The sequence below is a fragment of the Hydra vulgaris genome, chromosome 15 (genome assembly GCF_038396675.1).
Source record: "Hydra vulgaris chromosome 15, alternate assembly HydraT2T_AEP".
Taxonomy (NCBI): Eukaryota; Metazoa; Cnidaria; class Hydrozoa; order Anthoathecata; family Hydridae; genus Hydra; species Hydra vulgaris.
Genome location: NC_088934.1, coordinates 13,460,001 through 13,479,162, shown reverse-complemented (window position 1 = coordinate 13,479,162; position 19,162 = coordinate 13,460,001). Strand labels below are relative to the sequence as shown.

The following is a 19,162-nucleotide window of genomic DNA, read 5'->3' as shown; positions in this document are numbered from 1 at the left end:
CTCTTTGAGGCTTAATTGTATGAAAAACTTATAAATTTTCAAATATTTGTCAGCTGATGTTGAATTGGGCTGAAACCTTTTCATTTGTTGTTGTGATGTTGATGGTGAGTTACCTTTAGAAGCCTGTAGAAGAAAAAAGATAATTAAGTGTTATTACTAATTTATTACTGCTCTGTTCTATAATAATACTGAGGACTCTATTCTATGAAAAAATAAAAACAAAACTCATGGATTCAAAAAAAATCATCTATATTGAAGATTAGTTTTATTTGTGAACATAACCCTCTTTTAGCTTCCTGTTGTAAGTTTAAATCTTTTTTAAAAAAAACATTAGTTTGGTTTAAACCAACATTTTTTTAATTGGTTTAAACCATGGTTTAAACCATTTGGTTAAAACCATGCAACCCTGTATGAGTGTGAGATTGTTAAAAATACCTTTTGAAAGTGTTTTGACATTATATATTGTGATTATATTTATTATGTTATATTACCATTATACGATCAGAAGGTATGATACATTATTATGTATTATATGAGTGTGAGATTAGTTCTAAAAATTTTTTACAGTTTACATTTTTTTGTTTAAATTTAAATTTTTATTGATGCTTAACAGAAATTTAAAATAAAATTTTTTATTTTTGTTGCAATTTTTTGTTTTGTTAATTCAAAATTTTGTTAATTCATTTGATTAAAGATTTTATTAATGAATATTCTTTATTTATTAATTTTAATTAACATTCTTGGTTACATAAATAAAAAAGTACCTGTTGCATATTTTATGTCATATTTAAAAAAAAAAAAAAAAGAGAAAGTTGTAAGAAAATTAGATTGTTTTAAAAAAATATTTCATGGAAAAGATACAAAACAGAATGTGAACCCTGTACGCCTTTATAACTTTTTTTAGGTTCAACTTTTTATTGAAGCTTGCAAAGAACTTGTAGTTAAACCAAATTTTGTTTCTGTTCTTTGCTACGCACTAGAGAAGCCTGAATCATTACAAAAGGTATTTAAGAAAAATTTAAGAAAACTGGAAGTTCAAGTAGTAATAAAAAATAAAAATAACTTTAGTGTTTATAAATAACTAGTTGTGAAATTATCATCAGAGTTTTTTTTTTTGCGAAAATTATTTACTGTAATTTTATATTTTAGTCAATCAAGCCTTCCCTTCAATTTTTGCATTCATTCAGTAAGATTCTAAAGCTTTCTAAAGTACAAGAGGTAATGGTTGTGTCAAGTGATTTTTTTATGTTTTTATAAATTAAGATTAAACAATTATTGATTCATTGACCCCTTTTTGAACCTTATGACCCCTTTGACCCCTTTTATTTAAGAAATTTTGTGAGCTTTTTTTTAGATGTAAGTTTAATATGAATTTGTGTTAGGGCGAGTGCATACTACAGTTGCATTTTTAAAAAAGTTGAAATTGGTTGTGGTAAGAGCCTCATAATTTTAATGTGTCCTGGGTGTCAGTATGAATTTACTTTTGGGTGCCGCAAAATAAATCACTATCTAGTCTCTACCTATATGTAACTCTCACTGTTTACATTATAAATAATGTTGTTATTATTAGATAAAGTTGAATAATAATTTTTAAAATTAAAAACATAAAAAAAATAATTAATTAGGAGTTTTTTTTATCAAGTTTTTTATTTTATTTAGAAAATTAAACTTTATTTATCAATTTATTTATTTTTAGGTCGTTTTTGGTATTGGGCTTCAAAGTTCAAAAAATATTGCATTTCAAACAGCAGGTAAATATACTTATTTTAATTATATGAAGCATTTTAAATGATATAAATTATCACTTTTTAAAATAGCAATTGGCAATTCTAGGTCTGGAACATTAAATTACTAATGAGAAAAAATACAATTTTTGAGAATTTATCAAGTTTACTTTAATTATCATTAAAACATTTGCTTTTTGTTAACAGACTTACAGTGGACCCAGAAGGCAGAGTTTTGGAAATAGGATTATTTAATGTAACAAAAAAACTTTTTTTTCTCTGTTTATCAAAATTTTTTGATGTTTCTTATTTAATTTAAGTATGCTGAGTCTGAATATGACATTGGTTTTTTTATTGCATCAATCTTTTGATCATAAAACCAAAAATTCAATTAAACATAATTAATATTAATCATATTGCATGAGATACAACTTTAGTCAATGTATAACATATATTAGCTCAAAAATGTTATGTTAAATATGTTATACAAAACGTGTTATACAAATATGTTATACAAAACGTCATGTTACATCACGTTACATACATATATTATATAATGTTACCTTTTGTTCTAATGTAATAATCTCTCAAAATCTCAAAAAACACTAGTAGTGAACAGTAGAATGTGGTTTTTTATTTATGAAGTTTATCGTCATCGGGCATCAAACACCAGATGTAGTCACCCATCATAGCTGCATCCCATCTGCCCTCCATCTTTTCTACATGGCATGGATATCCTGATGAAAACGTTCTCCATGCTCTTCACTTACAATTCCCTAATTTGGTCTGTAAAATTCCAAATGTGAATGCAGATAATGCAGATTTATTGACTTTATTGACAAACTGTGAACAACATGTCTAAACGCAATCCATGCTTCTTTTTCAACAGCAGACAATTTGTCCTCCAGCTCCTTACATGACAATATAACTTTAATCTGCGGACCAACGAATACACTTGTCAGATGCTAAAATTTTTGTATCTGACACCTTTGGAAACATCTGCCAAATATGCTGGCAAGCTGCACTAGCTGGGTTTAATGCTTTGACAAATAGTTTGACAAGACCTAATTTAATGTGAAGAGGTACTAATTAGATTTTCTCAACAGGTATAACATTGTGCTAACCAGGCTGTAAATCTTCTCTCACTAGCCACTCAAGTCTCGTGAAGTGCTGGTCCGCAGCCCTACTATCCCATAAACAAAGAAAACATGAGTGCTTTGTGTATCTTCCTTGTAGACCAAGAAGAAACACTAGCATCTTCAAGTCTCCACATACATCCCACTTGTAACTGTCGTAGTTGATTTTCTCAAGCAACAGCTTCATGTTCTTGTAGTCTTACTTTAGATGAATGGAATAAGCTACTGGAATCGAAGGAAATCGGTTTCTGCTATGGAGTTAAACTGCCTTTAGACTTCTTGAAACCGATTTCCTTCAATTCCAGTAGCTTATTCCAAATGTGATATCAGAAGTTCTGCATTTGATTTAGTAAGACCTAAATCTCGTACTAAGTCATCAAGTTCTTGTTGGTTAAGGAAATGAGGTGAATCATTTGGTTCTCTGAAATCACAGTCATCACAGAGTTTATCCGGTGTGTCTACATTAGAATGATATGCAGCTGCTTCTTCGGATTGAGGTGGGTTAGGAACAGGCAATTCATCATTGTGTTAAACTGGTCCAATAGAAGAGGGTATACTTGGATATACTAGAGTCAGTCTATCAATCGGCTTTTTATACTTTAAAATATCAGCCATGCAGAAATAACAGTCATCATGATGGCTCGTCACTTCTCTCCATATTCTCGGAATCACAAAGGGCATTGACTTTTGGATTCCAGCTAGCCATCCTTCCAGAGTTGACCTGCAGCTGCCACAACTGTAGTGTGGTGCCCACAATTTGTCCTGATCTCTCATAGCCATGCCAAAATAAGCATGATATGCAGTAAAGAATTTTGTACCACTGACAATCTTATGTTTAGTTTGTGTTGGACTAATATAGTAACCACAAACATAACAGAATGATTCAGGAAAAAGCTTGCAGGATCTACTAGACATTCACCATTTTATATAACAGTTGTAATTAGTTAAACTGAAAATAAACAAAAGAGTATAATTAATTCATTCTCTCAGTAGCAATTGTTTAAAAAAAATTATACCCAAATTGTGCTAATATTTATTTAAAAAATGCTTTAAATCAACATAAATAAACATTAACAATAACAAAGGAAGTGACAATTACTTAAAAAACTAGAATCAGGAAAAGTAATATTAAAAATGGGATTATAGAAAAAAGACACAAAATCTACAAAGCTACTGACAGTGGCTTGCCGGAGAGAAAAACAAATCCATGAGCCACTGTCAGTGGCTCAGTAGAGAGAATGAGTTAAAATCAGCATATATGTATATATAAATATATATATATATATATATATATATATATATATATATATATATATATATATATATATATATATATATATATATATATATATATATATATGTATATATATATATATATATGTATATGTATATATATATATATGTATATATATATATGTATATATACATGTGTGTGTGTATATATATATATATATATATATATATATATATATATATATATATATATATATATATATATATATATATATATATATATATATATATATATATATATGTATATATATATATATAATGTTATTAACGCATTATGCGTATACGAAAACTCCGAAATATACTTTATGCTTTTTCTCAGGAAATTTTGATGATAGCAAAACCAATGATACCACTGAAATCAGCATACCAAAATTATGTAAGAAACATTAAAAAATTAACATAAACAAAAATGTTGTTACATAGTGTTATAACTAATGATTAAAAAATCCTAGAAAACTCATTGAGGACTTTTTGGAAAGATATTTTTTGCTTGTTATAAAAAAATTAAAATTTTTAATATTAAACTTATTTTGTGGGCTAGGTTCAAATTAGCATATATGGGCATTTTTGATAAATTAGTTTGTTTTTGATAAGTACTCAAAGTCAAATTTTTTTTTAGATGACAATTAAATGAATAATTTATTTTGTGAACTAATTTCAAATCACCATATTTGGGCATTTTTGATAAATACTTTAAATTTTAAATGACAATTAAAAGAGTAAATTTATTAGATATATTTAAAGAAGAGAAAATTCAAAAGTTTAACTAATTCGGGGGTCTGGTTTCTACTGTTTAATACTAAGAAGTTTAGTACTTAAAAACAAGTCAAATTTGGATTTAAAAAAATTTTAGTATAATAAAATTATAAGAAAAGAGTTCTGATGATTTGATCTTACAACATATATTTGAAGATAAAGAGTTGAAACAATAAAAAATGTTAGTAACTATATAACTAATCATAAATAAGGTTTTCAAACATATCATCAAAATATCTCTTGTGTGTATGTTTTCAAAATAAAATCTGCTTGTATGCTCATTTGAACCACAATCTTGGCATAACACCAGGATCCGATCTCTTAAAAAGACGACTCATCGCATCTGTAAGTTGTTCTTACGAGAGAGAAGCTTTGAATTGTTTCTTATATGTTGTTTGCTTCTAGACCTTCCTCCGATAAATTGCAGAGGCCATTACCATCATTAGTAATTATCAACTCAGCTGAATGATGAAGCACTCCATGAAGAGTGTGGCTAATTTTTGCTCATAGCATATTTGTAATAATCTGCTGAGCAATTAAATAATCTGCTGGTCATCATTATTGCATATTTCCTAAAATTTCTCTATTTTAATTTTAGACTGACAAGAAACTATACAAAGAATTACACTGATTTGAGAATGTAATAATAACATACTATCTTTGTACATAGGAGAGCAAAGATCTTTTATGGTAGAAATTAATTCTTCAAAGAAAATCTGTGACCTTAGATAGGTGTTGTAACCAGAGTTACAACACCTATCTAATCGCAGACCAGTACTTTATTTTATTTTAATAGTAACCCTGTCTTTTGCTTTACATATTGGTTTACCAAGTGGTCCTGTTTTTTCAACCCAAAGTCTATAGTCTATATGACATTGATACAGTAGTTTTAAAAACCAGGTAGTGCCATATATGAGTGTGTAATAATAATTTTTGATGAGATTTCGTTTGTGATTTTTTAGTCAGTCATTTTTGTATGGCCAAATCTCTGGTTATAGTAGAATGATACCATCCATATTAACTAGCTTTTCTTGCAGCATCCAAGTTTCTTTTGTTGATCAATCAATTCGAAATCCTTCACTAACTCTCCTGATATCTGTCTACTAAGTAGTTTTTGTTTTGCAAAGTATACATTCTGCTCCTCCAAGGTCGCTGATAAATCATTTAAAATTAAAGTCCTTCACTGTATCTTGAATATAAGTTTTGACATTTATATAATTTTTGCCAAACAGACAATACATTCCTTCAGCATTTAATTCTTTGTGCGTGTTATCAGTAGTTAAAACAAAAAGCAAATCAAATAAGCAAAAGATAAGTTTCTGTTTCTCTTATCAAAAACATATGATGTAATGATCTTGATGCATTTAGTGAATAATTTTGCCACAGGGTCATATTTTTACTCGATGGCATATTAGTTTCAGAGAAATAAGACCATATTGAAACATTTGACTTGCTTTCAATCATTTCTTTTAATTTCATTGATGCTTTTTGAAACACATCTGATACTCATTGCTGGTCTACTGAAATAAATGAATATTAAATTATATTCAAACAGAATCAATACTCATTCTTACAAGCTCTTTGTATTGAACAAAAACACCTCTTCCAGCCAGAACATTACTAATTAGTAATGGTACAGTTTTTACTTTCTTCAAGCAATTAATTGGTTGTTGGAAAATAGATGCCTTTTCAAGCAAAAAGATATCTTAATTAAGGGATTTCATTAAAGCTATGGATTCATCTAAGCTAAAGATATCTATTGTTTTCCTATGGTTTGTAAAAATAGCATTTCCAACATGAGCAATACTTTTATTATTTTTTGTGTTACCTCTATATAAGAGGTAGCCCAATAACTGGTTAACATGCAACTCTGGGCACTCATTAGTTAAATGTTGTTTATATAATTGAGAAGTTCCTGTGTCTAATGTTTTTTCATCTTATCACCCAGTTCTGTAAAAGATTTTCATTGTTTTGAAAAGCACGGTTCTGTTATGTAAGCATCCTCAACTTCATAAATATTATCTTTTGATGCTAGTGAAAGTATAAATGTGCATCCAATTTATTTGAAATATATTTCTTTCAGGCGTTTATGTTTCCATATTTTTTCACCCACATTTTCAAATTCCTATGAATTAACTGACAGTTCAAAGTTTTCATAAAATATTTCTTTGATAACTGAATATGTTACTGAGTTTGACATAACAGTTTTGTCACCTTTAATAAATTGTGTGAATAAATCTACTTCAGTGATGTATTTTACATTGTTATTATTATCCTCCATTGCATTTATTTTTTGTTTTACTTTCTGCTGAAACAAAAACAAAATTATATCAAATAAACAAAAGTTAAAAAATTTTCATAGTTGTAACAAAAAATAAAATATTTTTAATATAAAATAATAAAAAAAAATCAGTTAAACTTTTTCAAATCGTGTAAACAAAAAATGTGCTAACTTGCCTCAGTTCCTCTTAAAAATAAATTTTCGAAAAGAAGTGTTAAATATTTTAAAAATATATGACACATAGGCAAGTTAGCACTTTTGAAAGAAAATTAGAATTGGAATGCAAGAAGCGAACTTGAGTCAAGTTTGACTTGAACTTTACATTGTAACCAATAGCGGCAGAGTAATTTTGAGGGGAAAATCCATACTCTTTATCTTTTTTTTTGAGGGGAAAATCCATACTCTGTAAAAAAACATAACAAACAACACAAATTTACAACAAAATTATATAATTAAGTTTTAAAAACTCAAAAATAAATAGATAAGTAAATAAAAAAAATAACACATTTTAAATTTATTTATTCAAAAATATATTCCTTATCAAATTAAAAACAACTTTCACGTAAGTGGTTTAGTAATTATCATGTTGGTAAATTCATTTTGAATGAAAACTAACCGAGTTTACTAAACTTTTATAGATACATAAAAAACTTGGAAATTCATCAACTTCAAAATTTTTTATCACTTGTTTTAATGACATTTCTTGTAGTACTTGATAATTTATTTATTTAATATATAAATATCATCACTTAAAATTTAGCTAGAAGTATAATTTTTTTTATTTATCTACAAAGTTATCTGACCTTTTAAATCAATAATTTTTATAGACTTTCTGTCACAAATGTTTTTTGTCTATTTCCACCTCAGGGCCCACTGTGAGACTATTTGCAACAAGCAATGTTGCATGTCAACTACTAAAATTCTGAATAAACAGCAAAATAGCTGCTATTTATTTTTCTCTTGATGAGTTTTAAATTAAAGACAGAAACAAAAGACTAGCATTAAGTTTAAAAACAAATAACCTAAATATAAATGTTAATGGAGCCCTGAAATTTCATCTTGGTATTTGAAAATGTTGACATAAAAACAGAGTTCACTAAGTTTTAGTACAACATTTAGCCGACCTGAATCTATAAAAGTGTTGGCATGCAGAACTCAACATATAAATGCTAACTTAAAAAATTGGTTAATCAAATATTTAAATGAATAAATTTTAAATTGACATAATAAGCATATAAAAGAATAAAAAGCTATTATGTATAAAATATGTGTTAATAAATAATCAATGCAGATCTGAAACAACTCCGACAGTAAAATTTTACTGGTCTGTAGTTGGCTAAGTAAGGCTCTCTAGTGTCTAGTAGTAATCCTTTGGATTTTTGAGGGTTTTTAATGATAACTAAAAAGCATATATATTATTATTAATTCCTTAAAAATACATTTTTAGTTTTAACTAATAGCTCTTTTAAAAAAAAAAAAATGTTATATGCCTAATCTAAAACAGAAAATCGTGTAAATCAGTGAAAGTAACTGATTGAATTTAAAATTGATATTATTAATTTCTCCGTCAATATCAATAATGTAATGAACATGGGTATAAATAAAAATCAATTAAGAAAATTTACCACCATTATCAAAAATACAATAAACAAAAAAACAAAGTCATAAAGTTGATTTAAGCATTTTATTACAAAAAATAAATGAACTTTGCATTAAATCTTAAATAAATTTATGTGATATTTTTTAATTTAACCTTTCCAAAAATGTTATTTATATTTCATATAGTATAGATTTATTTTTTCAATGTTGTTATTTAAAAATTTTTTTTTTTTTTTACAGTAAGCATAAAGTTTTATTTAACATAAAGTATTAAAACATTTCTTGATTACTTACTTGGGTTATTTTATTTTTGCTTCTTTTTAGACTTATCTAATACTATTAAATAAAAAACAGTTTTTGTTAATTATTTTTTTTTATCAAACATAGTTTTATGTTTGTTTTAATTGCAATAAAAACTTGTTTAGCTCATGCATTTGTAAAGCAAAAGCTCCCAGAACTACTTAGATCATATATAGAATCAGGTAAGTTAACAAATTGTTTATTTATTCAAAATCAATCAATGCAAATTGTTTATTTATACTCATAATCAAACAAGAAGCATTTAAAAAATGTTTTATATGAACTTTGTATATCATCAGCTGGACAATGAACTAACTGGGCAAATATTTTTATCAAGGTTTTACACAATACTAATTATTTATGTGCATTTTTTAAATGAATAAAGCCCTTTATATTATTAAGTGTTTAAGCAGATTTATTTAATACAAATATTGTGCTATCTTAGATTTAGAGATCCATATATTTTTATTTAGAATAAGAATTTATTTAGAATTTATGTTTAGAATTAATTGGAAGTACTAGCCAAGAAGCAGCTGGTTTAGGAGACGTAGCAATAGAGGTCCTTCATCTTCTTTTAGCATACCTTTTAAATAAAAATCAGGAAGAGTCTATTGTTCCAGAAGATCAACTTAAATCATTTTTGAACTCCTTAAGGAAAGATTTTCCGTGGGAAAGAGCTCCTGCTGTCTTAGCTCCATTATTATATCCTGCTAAACAAATTCAAGAAACATCTTCGTTAAATTTTGAAGTAGGAAATAAAATCAAAATAGAGATGGTGAGGATTTTATTTTGAAAAAGTTTTAAAATTTTACAAAATATTTTTGTTTAAAAAATAATTTAATAATCTTTTATATATAGTTAGAATCAAATTTAATGGATTTAATGGAGGAACTGGGGTATGGTTGCTTAGCAACGTAAGTAAATTTTTATGTAAAGTTGTGTAATAAAAAAAAGTTATAACTAATAATAAAATATATAACATTTAAAAATAGTATGAATACACAATGTGAAATTCACAAACAAAATAAGGGAGCATGAAATAGTTTCAAATTTATTTAATATATAAGTAATCCAGTATTGGAAATGCCACTATTGAATTTGTAATTATCCAAATATCCAAGATTTTTTTTTTTGATAGTTACACCATACACACACACACACACACACACACACACACACACACACACACACACACACACACACACACACACACACACACACACACACACACACTAGAGGTGTGCAAAACTTGAAGTTTCAAGTTGTTTGTGTTTAGTTAATCGAATATAATTCGAATTTCGAACCTAAAGTTCGATATTTAAAAAGTTGCTGTAAAATTATATTAACACACTTCAAAATGGAGGACGAGAGAGTAAGGAGCGTTATTTGGATATAATTATTTTGATAGGTGTAAAAATAACGAATTGGAAAATGCAGTCAAGAAATATCTTGTCCTACGTCATCTACAACTAGCTTATTTACTCACCTGAGAAGTTATCATAAGAAGGAATCAGCAGAGTGTGATAAAAAGACATAAGAAAACAGCATGGATGTCTGATCACGAAAAAGCTAAAGAAATAACATTAGGTGTTGGGCGCATGTTGGCTTATAATTACCTGCTGTACGATTTCGTAGAAGGACAAGGTTTTCAGGCCTATTCAGGTATCCATCTTATTGTTTTTCCACAGTCATATGGTCTTCTTACGCACTGGATTCCTATATACCATTTTGTTTGATATATTTAACTGGTGATTTTCAAATGCGATCATATACACTGGAGAATATAAAGTTTGTGGCTATGTCACATACGGGTGAAGCAATATTAGAATCTCTTGAAAAATCAATTGAAGATTGGTCACTACCAAGAGCAGTACCAATATACGTTCTTCAAGACAACGGTTGTAATATGAGAGCAGACATGAACATGTGCCAAAACTTTATGGACTTACCTTGCTTTGCTCATACACTTCAATTATCAATTAATGATGCAGTATCCGAAATTAAAGGCATGATTAGGGCATGGTTTGTTGATAATGGCATTTTAAAATAAATTGAATGTACACTTTTGCTAGTTTGTAATCTCAATTGAACTCGATTGAAGATGAAAAAACCTAATCTCGCATAGCTCTAACACACATACAAACAAACAAATGTATAAATATAGCAATTTTTTACAATTAGATGCTTTTCGAAACATTAACTTGTTTTGCAAATCAGGACTGATTTTTACTGTAATTCTGCTTAGAACATCTTACTTTCTAATGTTACTAGCTCCATCCACCATTATTCACATTTAATTTAGAAGTTTTCCAAGATAAATTGTTATCCTAGATAAATTGTTATCCTAGATAAATAAAGAAGAACAATGAAAAAATAATAATTTGCAAGAATAAAATCTTAAGTTTTACTTGATCCAGGTCTATCAGTTGGTTCATTGTTCTTTTATTTAATGATACACAATGTTGATTAGATCTTTTGAGATGATTAAAGGCAAGAAAATACACTACAATATCTTTAATTTTAGTGTTAAGATAAAAGTTACAATAGTTTTACACTTCTTTTATTAAAGTAATCAACTTTTGGCAATAAATTTTTTATTTATAAATGTAATTAAGTAAAACTTTCAGTGAATAAAAAACTAAACACTTTATTAAACAACAAAGAAAGTGAGGCTGGGTAATTACAAATTATTTTTTAAATTTAAAGTTTTAACTGCTTAAAGATTGTATCAAATTTTTGCCACTAGGAGTTTTGTTATTTTTAATTTAAAAGAAATTTTTAATTAAATTAATAATTTTAGGCTTTTGTTTTAGGCGTGAGGACTGTAGAGAAACCATTTCTCATATTAATATTGCTAATTTAACACCAGCAGTTGTTGCAATGGTTCTAGGTATTATTGATTTGTTTTTTAAGTTTGATAATTGTTAATAAGTTGTGTGGCTGTTACCAATGAGGCACCCATAAAAGTTTTTCATACTGTCATCCAGATCTTAAAATCTTTTCTCATACTTATAAATATAAATTATAATTTTTTAATTTAACCTCAATTTAATAAAAAACAATTAAATGGTTCCTTTTTTATTATGACATAATTACAACTAGTTTTTCAACATTATTTTATGATTTCACATATTTTTATTCTTTAGCAATGATGGCTCGCACTAGAGTTGGATTAGATGGAAGTGGTTCTATACAGGTTTATATTAATAGTTTTTGTTTAACACAATAATTTGGTAAATTTGTGTGTTTGCATGTGTGCGTCTCTCTCTCTCTTTCTCTATATATATATATATACATATATATATATATATATATATATATATATATATATATATATATATATATATATATATATATATATATACATATATATATATATATATATATATATATATATATATATATATATATATATATATATATATATATATATATATATATATATATATATATATATACATATATATATATATATATATATATATATATATATATCATAGATGAGTTTTTTCTGGGAATTCCAGAAATTCACTTAAAATTCCTTAAAGTTTCTAAAAATTTCTGGACGTTTTTTGGTATTAATTTGTAAAAAAATTATATAAAGTTTTATACAACATACAAATTACAACGTTTGCATTTTAGCAAATATGTTGTCTACAACTGAAATTTTCACAAGATCAAATTTTGCAATAATTTTTCTTTTTGATTCATTTAAATTAAATTTGAATATTAGAAATTCCATTTTGTAAGAAGTTAATTGATGATTAAAACAGCAAAGAGTAAGTCAAACGAAGCTATATCGTCATCATTTTTTACTAATTTAAAATTAATAGATACATTTATATTTCCATACAGCGCCCTGGATAACGTGCTTATTGGCAGTAGCTTCATAAATGGAGTAAAGCCTACCATTAAACCTATTGTAATTTTTTAAAGATCTAAAGATCATTGTTTTAAAAAACTTGTTTAGAATAACTGCTTCCTATAAGGGATTGTCCGTAAAGTATGTACGCTTGAATGAGGTAGAGGGGTCTGCAAATGGTGTATATAAGATTGGGAGCAGGTGGTCTATTATAAAAGTAAGGAGACACTAAGTTAAAAAAAATATCATAAAATATTGGTAGGTTAAAAGCATAGGTACTATTAGGGAGCTGGAGGATACTCAAAAAAGCAAATAGCAAAATGTTGGGGGGGGGGTTGAAATAAAAGGGTACGTACTTTACCCCTAAGCTGCAATTAGGTGAAGCTTTTCATGCTAAGCTAGTTTTTAATTTAAAAATAATTTTTTTTTCTTCACATAGATGAGTGCTTCTTGGTAAAAAATAAAAAGGTTCTTAGTATACTCGTAGCATTTTTTTGCAACAAATTTAATAAAAATGTATTAAAACACTAAGCATCATTATATTGCACTATGGTCGGAAACATCACTTTTCTTGGCCAAAAGTCAAAATGTTTACACTTACGAAATATGTTTTTGTTTTTTAAATCTAGTAGTCAACACTCCAAAACAACCAAAAATTAATTTTGTTGTTGTAATATGCAATTCACCGTTATTCGGTGAGTCATCGAAGTTGAATTTGTTTGCTTCATTTGTAAACAGAATTGCGTTCGGTGTTTTATAGTGCTTACTTCAATTGCTTGTTCAAGCTGAAAACAAAGCGTGTTAAATAAAAGTTTAGATGGAAAACGAAGGTGATGGTAAGTTTATTAATTTTGTAAAATATAATACTCAAAAATTGGATACTCTAAAAAATAAAATAACTTTTTCCAAAAGTCTTTAATGTTTTGAAATTTATTTTATTTTTTAAGTTTGAGTAAGCTTAACACATTTTGTTTAGGAGTGTTAAGCATAAGATTAAAAACCAAAATTACTTTGAAGTGTTTAGTTTTTGAAAATGTTTATCTCGATTTGCGGTTTTTGAGTAAATTCTTTTTTTTCAGTCGTCATTTGTTTACAGAATTCAGCAGTTTTTGATATTCGGTTGACCCAGCAGAAGAAAGGAAAAAATAAGGACGCACTAATAAATTATTTTATACAAAAATGTGGAGCCGATAAAATTTCAGATGAATGCTATAAATATTTAACAGAAAAAGCACGCATGCTTAACAATAATTTGTCTGCAAAGTGGAAAAAGTGTCATAGAAGATTAGATGATTTTCAAATTAAATATTCTGGCTGGCTTTGTTCAGAAACTGTAATAAACAGGCAAGTAAATTTAGAAATCGCTCCACAGAGACTCAATGCACAGTAGAACTAAGCCCAGATAAAAAAATTGTATTACTAACTGGATGCCCGCAACTTAGTCATTTTAAATTTAAAAATTTAGTCATTTTATCCAGAACAACTTGAAGAGGAAAATACATTTTTGGATAATGAATTGTATTTAAATTAAAGAGTTTAATAAAATTTTAATATTTTTGTAAATACGTGTGTAAATCATATTTTCAATTTCCAGAAACAACATATTTACTCGTAAGTATCATTACATTTTCTAATTTAGAACTAAAAAAATAAAAACTCAGAAATAAAAGAAAAAAAATTTTATGTAAAATTTTTTTTTTAAATTTTAATTCTAAACATTGATAATTTAAAAAAAAAAAATTAATTATTTTATACAGCAAATTCAAATTCCAGTTAAAAATTCCGTTATTTTAAGTTTTAATAGTTTTGGCCAAGAAAAGTGATGTTTCCGACCATTGTGTATTGGTGGGCAGAAAATTTTAAGTGTAAGAATGTTTAGATGTTAGTAAAATTATCAAGGCATGCCTAAGTATATTCAGTAGTCTTTACGTTAAGCAGTCATTCAGCATGATGAACACCATAGTTAACAAAAGACAATCCGTCTTGATAATTTAGCATACTTTGCTATAGTTTCAGTTAAATATTAATTATTAGCAAACAAGACCACAGCGCTAGGGTGTTTCAAAATAGGAGATATATTGCATGACCTAGTTAACAAAAATAACTGTGGTCATTTGCAAATTGCAAGCAAACACAATATTAAAAAAATGGAATTATATCGGAAAAACAGAAAAGTTAAAGAAAGTTTTTTTAATATAAGTTCAACATGGAAAAAAAAAATTGCAAAACATGAACTGTGCAAAATAGTTAAAAAATTTATTATTGATCATGCAAAAAATTGCAGAAAAAAAAGCTGACAAATGTTTCGTAACAGAAAATGTTAAGAATAAAAAGTATTGATTTATATATAAAAATTATTGATTTATATATTATAAACGTATTGATATATGCACAAGCCCTTAGTCAATGTATGAACTTAAGTCCCAGCAGCTCTTTAGCTCCTTATTTAATTATGACGTAATCAATGGTAAAAGTATTATATCCATACATGGTGTTAAAAATCATTGTGGTAAAAATGTTATAGCTACACATAAACCACACCAATGCATTCTCTTTAAGAGAAGTGTTAACTTTAATGCTGACATGCTTCCTGCACATGACTCACATGAAATTTTTATCTAAAAATATAGTGTGGTGTTTGTGCATTTTAGAGTGGTTTTCAGTGGCATAAACATAGCCACACATGGATCCCACCAACACCATCCCATAAAAGAAAATGGCAAGCATATGGCTTAAATATGCTTTCCACAAATGGTACATATGAAACTTATATGTATATAGTGTGGCAATCAAAATGATTAAAAAAGTTAAATTCAATTGAAAAAAATGACTAAATTTTTATTTAATTTATATAAATTATATTAGAAATAAATTATAACAATACAAAAAATATTTTTATTGTAAAAATGACAGCAAAAGAAAGCGTTTTCTCTTAGATTCTCAGGTGTCGTCCATGAAGTGTAGCAGACAATGACATTGATCAAATATATTAAACAACTAAGTTTTATTTTTCTAAAAATCTGATTCGTTTAGGATTTACAGCAACTTAAAGTTTATTCAATTTTGACTAAAAAATGAGATGGGAAAAGAACCAAAAAGATTCTTTTTAGTAATACCTTTTTACTTGTAATAGTAGTGCATGTAAAAGTTTAGTACCCAAGGACTTAAAAACCTGCTTAGTACAATAATTATAGTTTTCTTTCATAGTTTTTCTCTTAAGATAAGGCAACATAGTTTATTTTAAGATTATGCATTATGATAATAAAAAAGAACGTGTACAGCTATAGCACAAGAAAAAATGATAGAAAAACTTTTGATTCAGGTTCGATATGTCTTTTTTGCAAATTTTGTTTTAACTATAAGTTTAGTTGATGATTTGTTAATGGTGAGCAAAAATTGACACGGACAAATATTTTTATGGATATAATATTTTCTGATATTTTAAAATTTAGATACTTAATGTATCACCAGCTAATTAATCAAATTAGAAAACGCAAATTGAGTGGTTTAATATTATTTTTCTTTTATGTATTATTTAACTCAACATTAAAAGACATGAAGATATGAAGGTTTTTAATGAAGAAACATCCAGTTTTTGTTATTTCATATATCTTTTAGATATTAGTGATATTTTGCTTATCATAAAGTTGAAATATGTTGTCAATAAGTGTGATTATGCATGTCATTAACTCATTGTGATTAAAACTAATTGAAATAAAAAAAAGAGCTTTTTTAATTGAAATATTATTGTTTTACTCAAACATTCATACCGTTTACGTATATGGAACCACAAAAAACCAGGCTGCTGTATAAAGAAATAGGTTAAGTGTAGTACTACCAGGGGCATTGTGGGTTTGTTTCCTATAGTTTTTGCCTAATTAATGAGTGCTCTACTGCTTCACCACTTTCGCATATGTAAACATATTTTACAAAAGCATGTAACTTAAAAGTGTCAAATTTCTTGAATAATTCTGCAACTAAATTTTTGAACTTATCACCAAATATTTGTTATGTTATTAGTAAGAATTTTTGCTTAGATAACAGAAAGCTTTAAAAAATCCATGTTGACTACCACTTTTATTTTTTTCAGTATTTTTTTTTCTTTTATCAGTAGTTGTTAATAAAGTAAGTTACTGATAAAAAATGTTTCTTTTGAAAAAACAAAGTAAAAAGTATAAGAATCTGTGGTTATGATTGATATGTATGACTAATGATTATTAAACTAATAAATAGTCATTGTAGCAACTTCATGCAACTCATGCAGCAAAGTAAGAATATTATTTATTCTGATAAAGCAAACAATCAAGTTTTGAAGCATTTTTGTTTTACTGTTCTTAGAGCAAAAATGTATGGTCGATTAAAATTAATATCAAAAAGTCATTAGTTTTAAGACTAATTGCTCCTTCTTTTATCATAAGTTGTTCCATGATTGAAGGCAGTTACTTTAAACTTATTTTTAATTAATCAACAAAGCAATATTGAAGTTATGATCTGAAAGGCTATTTAACATATTATTCAGCATGTATTATTGATTAAATTTTTTTTTTTTTAACTATGTAAGGAAACTTTTTTTATCTTATTCTTTTATTAGTATAAATGAAAAAAAAAAGTGTAATGTAATGCAGTAGTTGATTAGTATAACACTCACAATTAAGAAGTTGGGATTTCAAATCCACCCTACACCTCTGAAAGTACCACACTCAACCTGTTTCTCCACTTAGGGACCTTGTTTAACAAGGTTTGTGTTTTCGAGTTTAAAGTTGAAAGAGAATTGCATATAAAATAAAATTAAAAAAAATATTAAGAGCTCAGTTTTAGTATTACAAGCCATAATATCTGCTATATATTTTTTATTTCCAACTATCTTTTTTTGTGGGTAAGAAATAAATTTGATAGTCTAAGAATAGTTGTCTACATATCGGGTTTGAAAATTGAGTTTGAAAATTGGAAAAAAAAAGTTGTAATTAAATAATTATTATCATCAAGCTTTTATTAATGGTGAGTAAAAAATAAATTCAAAATCAATTTTACCAAAAAAAAAAATTTACAATTCACATTTTTGTAACAAAAAAAAAAAGAGGAACTGTATATAACAAAATAAATTGTTTTTTTATTATTAGATTTTTTTAATAGAATTTTATTTAGGAATAATATTTATTATTTTTAATTATTACTTTAGAATTACTCTCGATGTTCAATTAGTACAAATGATAAGCGACCTCAATCATGGAATGTTGAAGTATTTATTGATGTGTTGAAAGAAATAAAACCATCCTTAAATTGGCTACAAGTAATGCAAGAACTTGATCACCCAGGTTTTTTTATTAAAGACCCTGAAGGGCTACAACTAATATTATTTGCATATTACAAAAGTACAAACAACTCAAGTTTTCCTATTCAATGCCTTTATAAAACATGGATAAACACTATTGGTCAGGTATGTCTTTAAATTTTTGTTTAAAGAAGGGTACTAATTTAATGCAATTTAAAAAAGCTAATGTTATTGTATTTTTAAATTTGTTATTATGAAAATTTTGTGTTATAGTTAACTATCAGTATTTTTTTTTAAGCTCTCTTGGATAGAAACATCACTCAATCACCCTGATGTATTTTGTTTTGGTGATATGCCATCACGTTCTGTGGATATTTCTTTACTAAAATCTTCTCCTGATGAAACAAATCGTGAAATGAGAACATGGTAAGTTTTTTAAACAAGTTTCTTAATTTTTTCAATGTGTATGTTACCTAACAGTATAAATTTTTTGTCACATTTTTTCTGGTTTCTTTTTGACAATATCCAAAAATTATCCATTGTTTAATTATTGAAAATATCCATTGTAAACATTGTTGGACCTGCTCTACCTGTCATACTTAAGCCTCTGTTCTCTGTTCTCTATCCTCATAAGCTTGCATCTATTTTTTTACAAATACTAAAATGGTCACTGCTCAAGCAAGCTATCAATGTTAAGTCCTAACTATATCAGTGGCTTCATACGGGCTTGAAAAGAGTGAATTTATTTGCTTTTTTTTTAGTTTAATTTTGTCTTTGTGTTCTAATCTCTTTTTCCTTTTATTTGTTTTAATGTTTAAAATGAATATTTTTGAATTGTTTAATGTTTAAAATGAATATTTTTGATGTTCAAAAAAAAAAATTTTATTTAATCGGCAGAATTGTAAAAGAATTTTATGGAGAGAAAAACTAATTATTTTA

At 26.7% G+C, this 19,162-nt stretch overlaps 1 protein-coding gene across 2 annotated transcripts in view; it reads left to right on the top strand.

Annotated features, from left to right (window-relative positions):
* The window catches only part of LOC136072151 (CCR4-NOT transcription complex subunit 1-like), a 70,703-nt gene that overhangs the window by 9,213 nt on the left and 42,328 nt on the right, over positions 1-19,162 (top strand). For both annotated transcript variants that reach the window (XM_065820772.1, XM_065820773.1), the window contains exons 3-12: positions 905-1,003; positions 1,150-1,218; positions 1,697-1,751; positions 9,215-9,271; positions 9,593-9,864; positions 9,948-10,003; positions 11,903-11,979; positions 12,236-12,285; positions 18,131-18,388; positions 18,522-18,649. In XM_065820772.1, the coding sequence (XP_065676844.1) occupies positions 905-1,003; positions 1,150-1,218; positions 1,697-1,751; positions 9,215-9,271; positions 9,593-9,864; positions 9,948-10,003; positions 11,903-11,979; positions 12,236-12,285; positions 18,131-18,388; positions 18,522-18,649 (1,121 nt within the window). The remainder of the gene's footprint in view (positions 1-904; positions 1,004-1,149; positions 1,219-1,696; positions 1,752-9,214; positions 9,272-9,592; positions 9,865-9,947; positions 10,004-11,902; positions 11,980-12,235; positions 12,286-18,130; positions 18,389-18,521; positions 18,650-19,162) is intronic.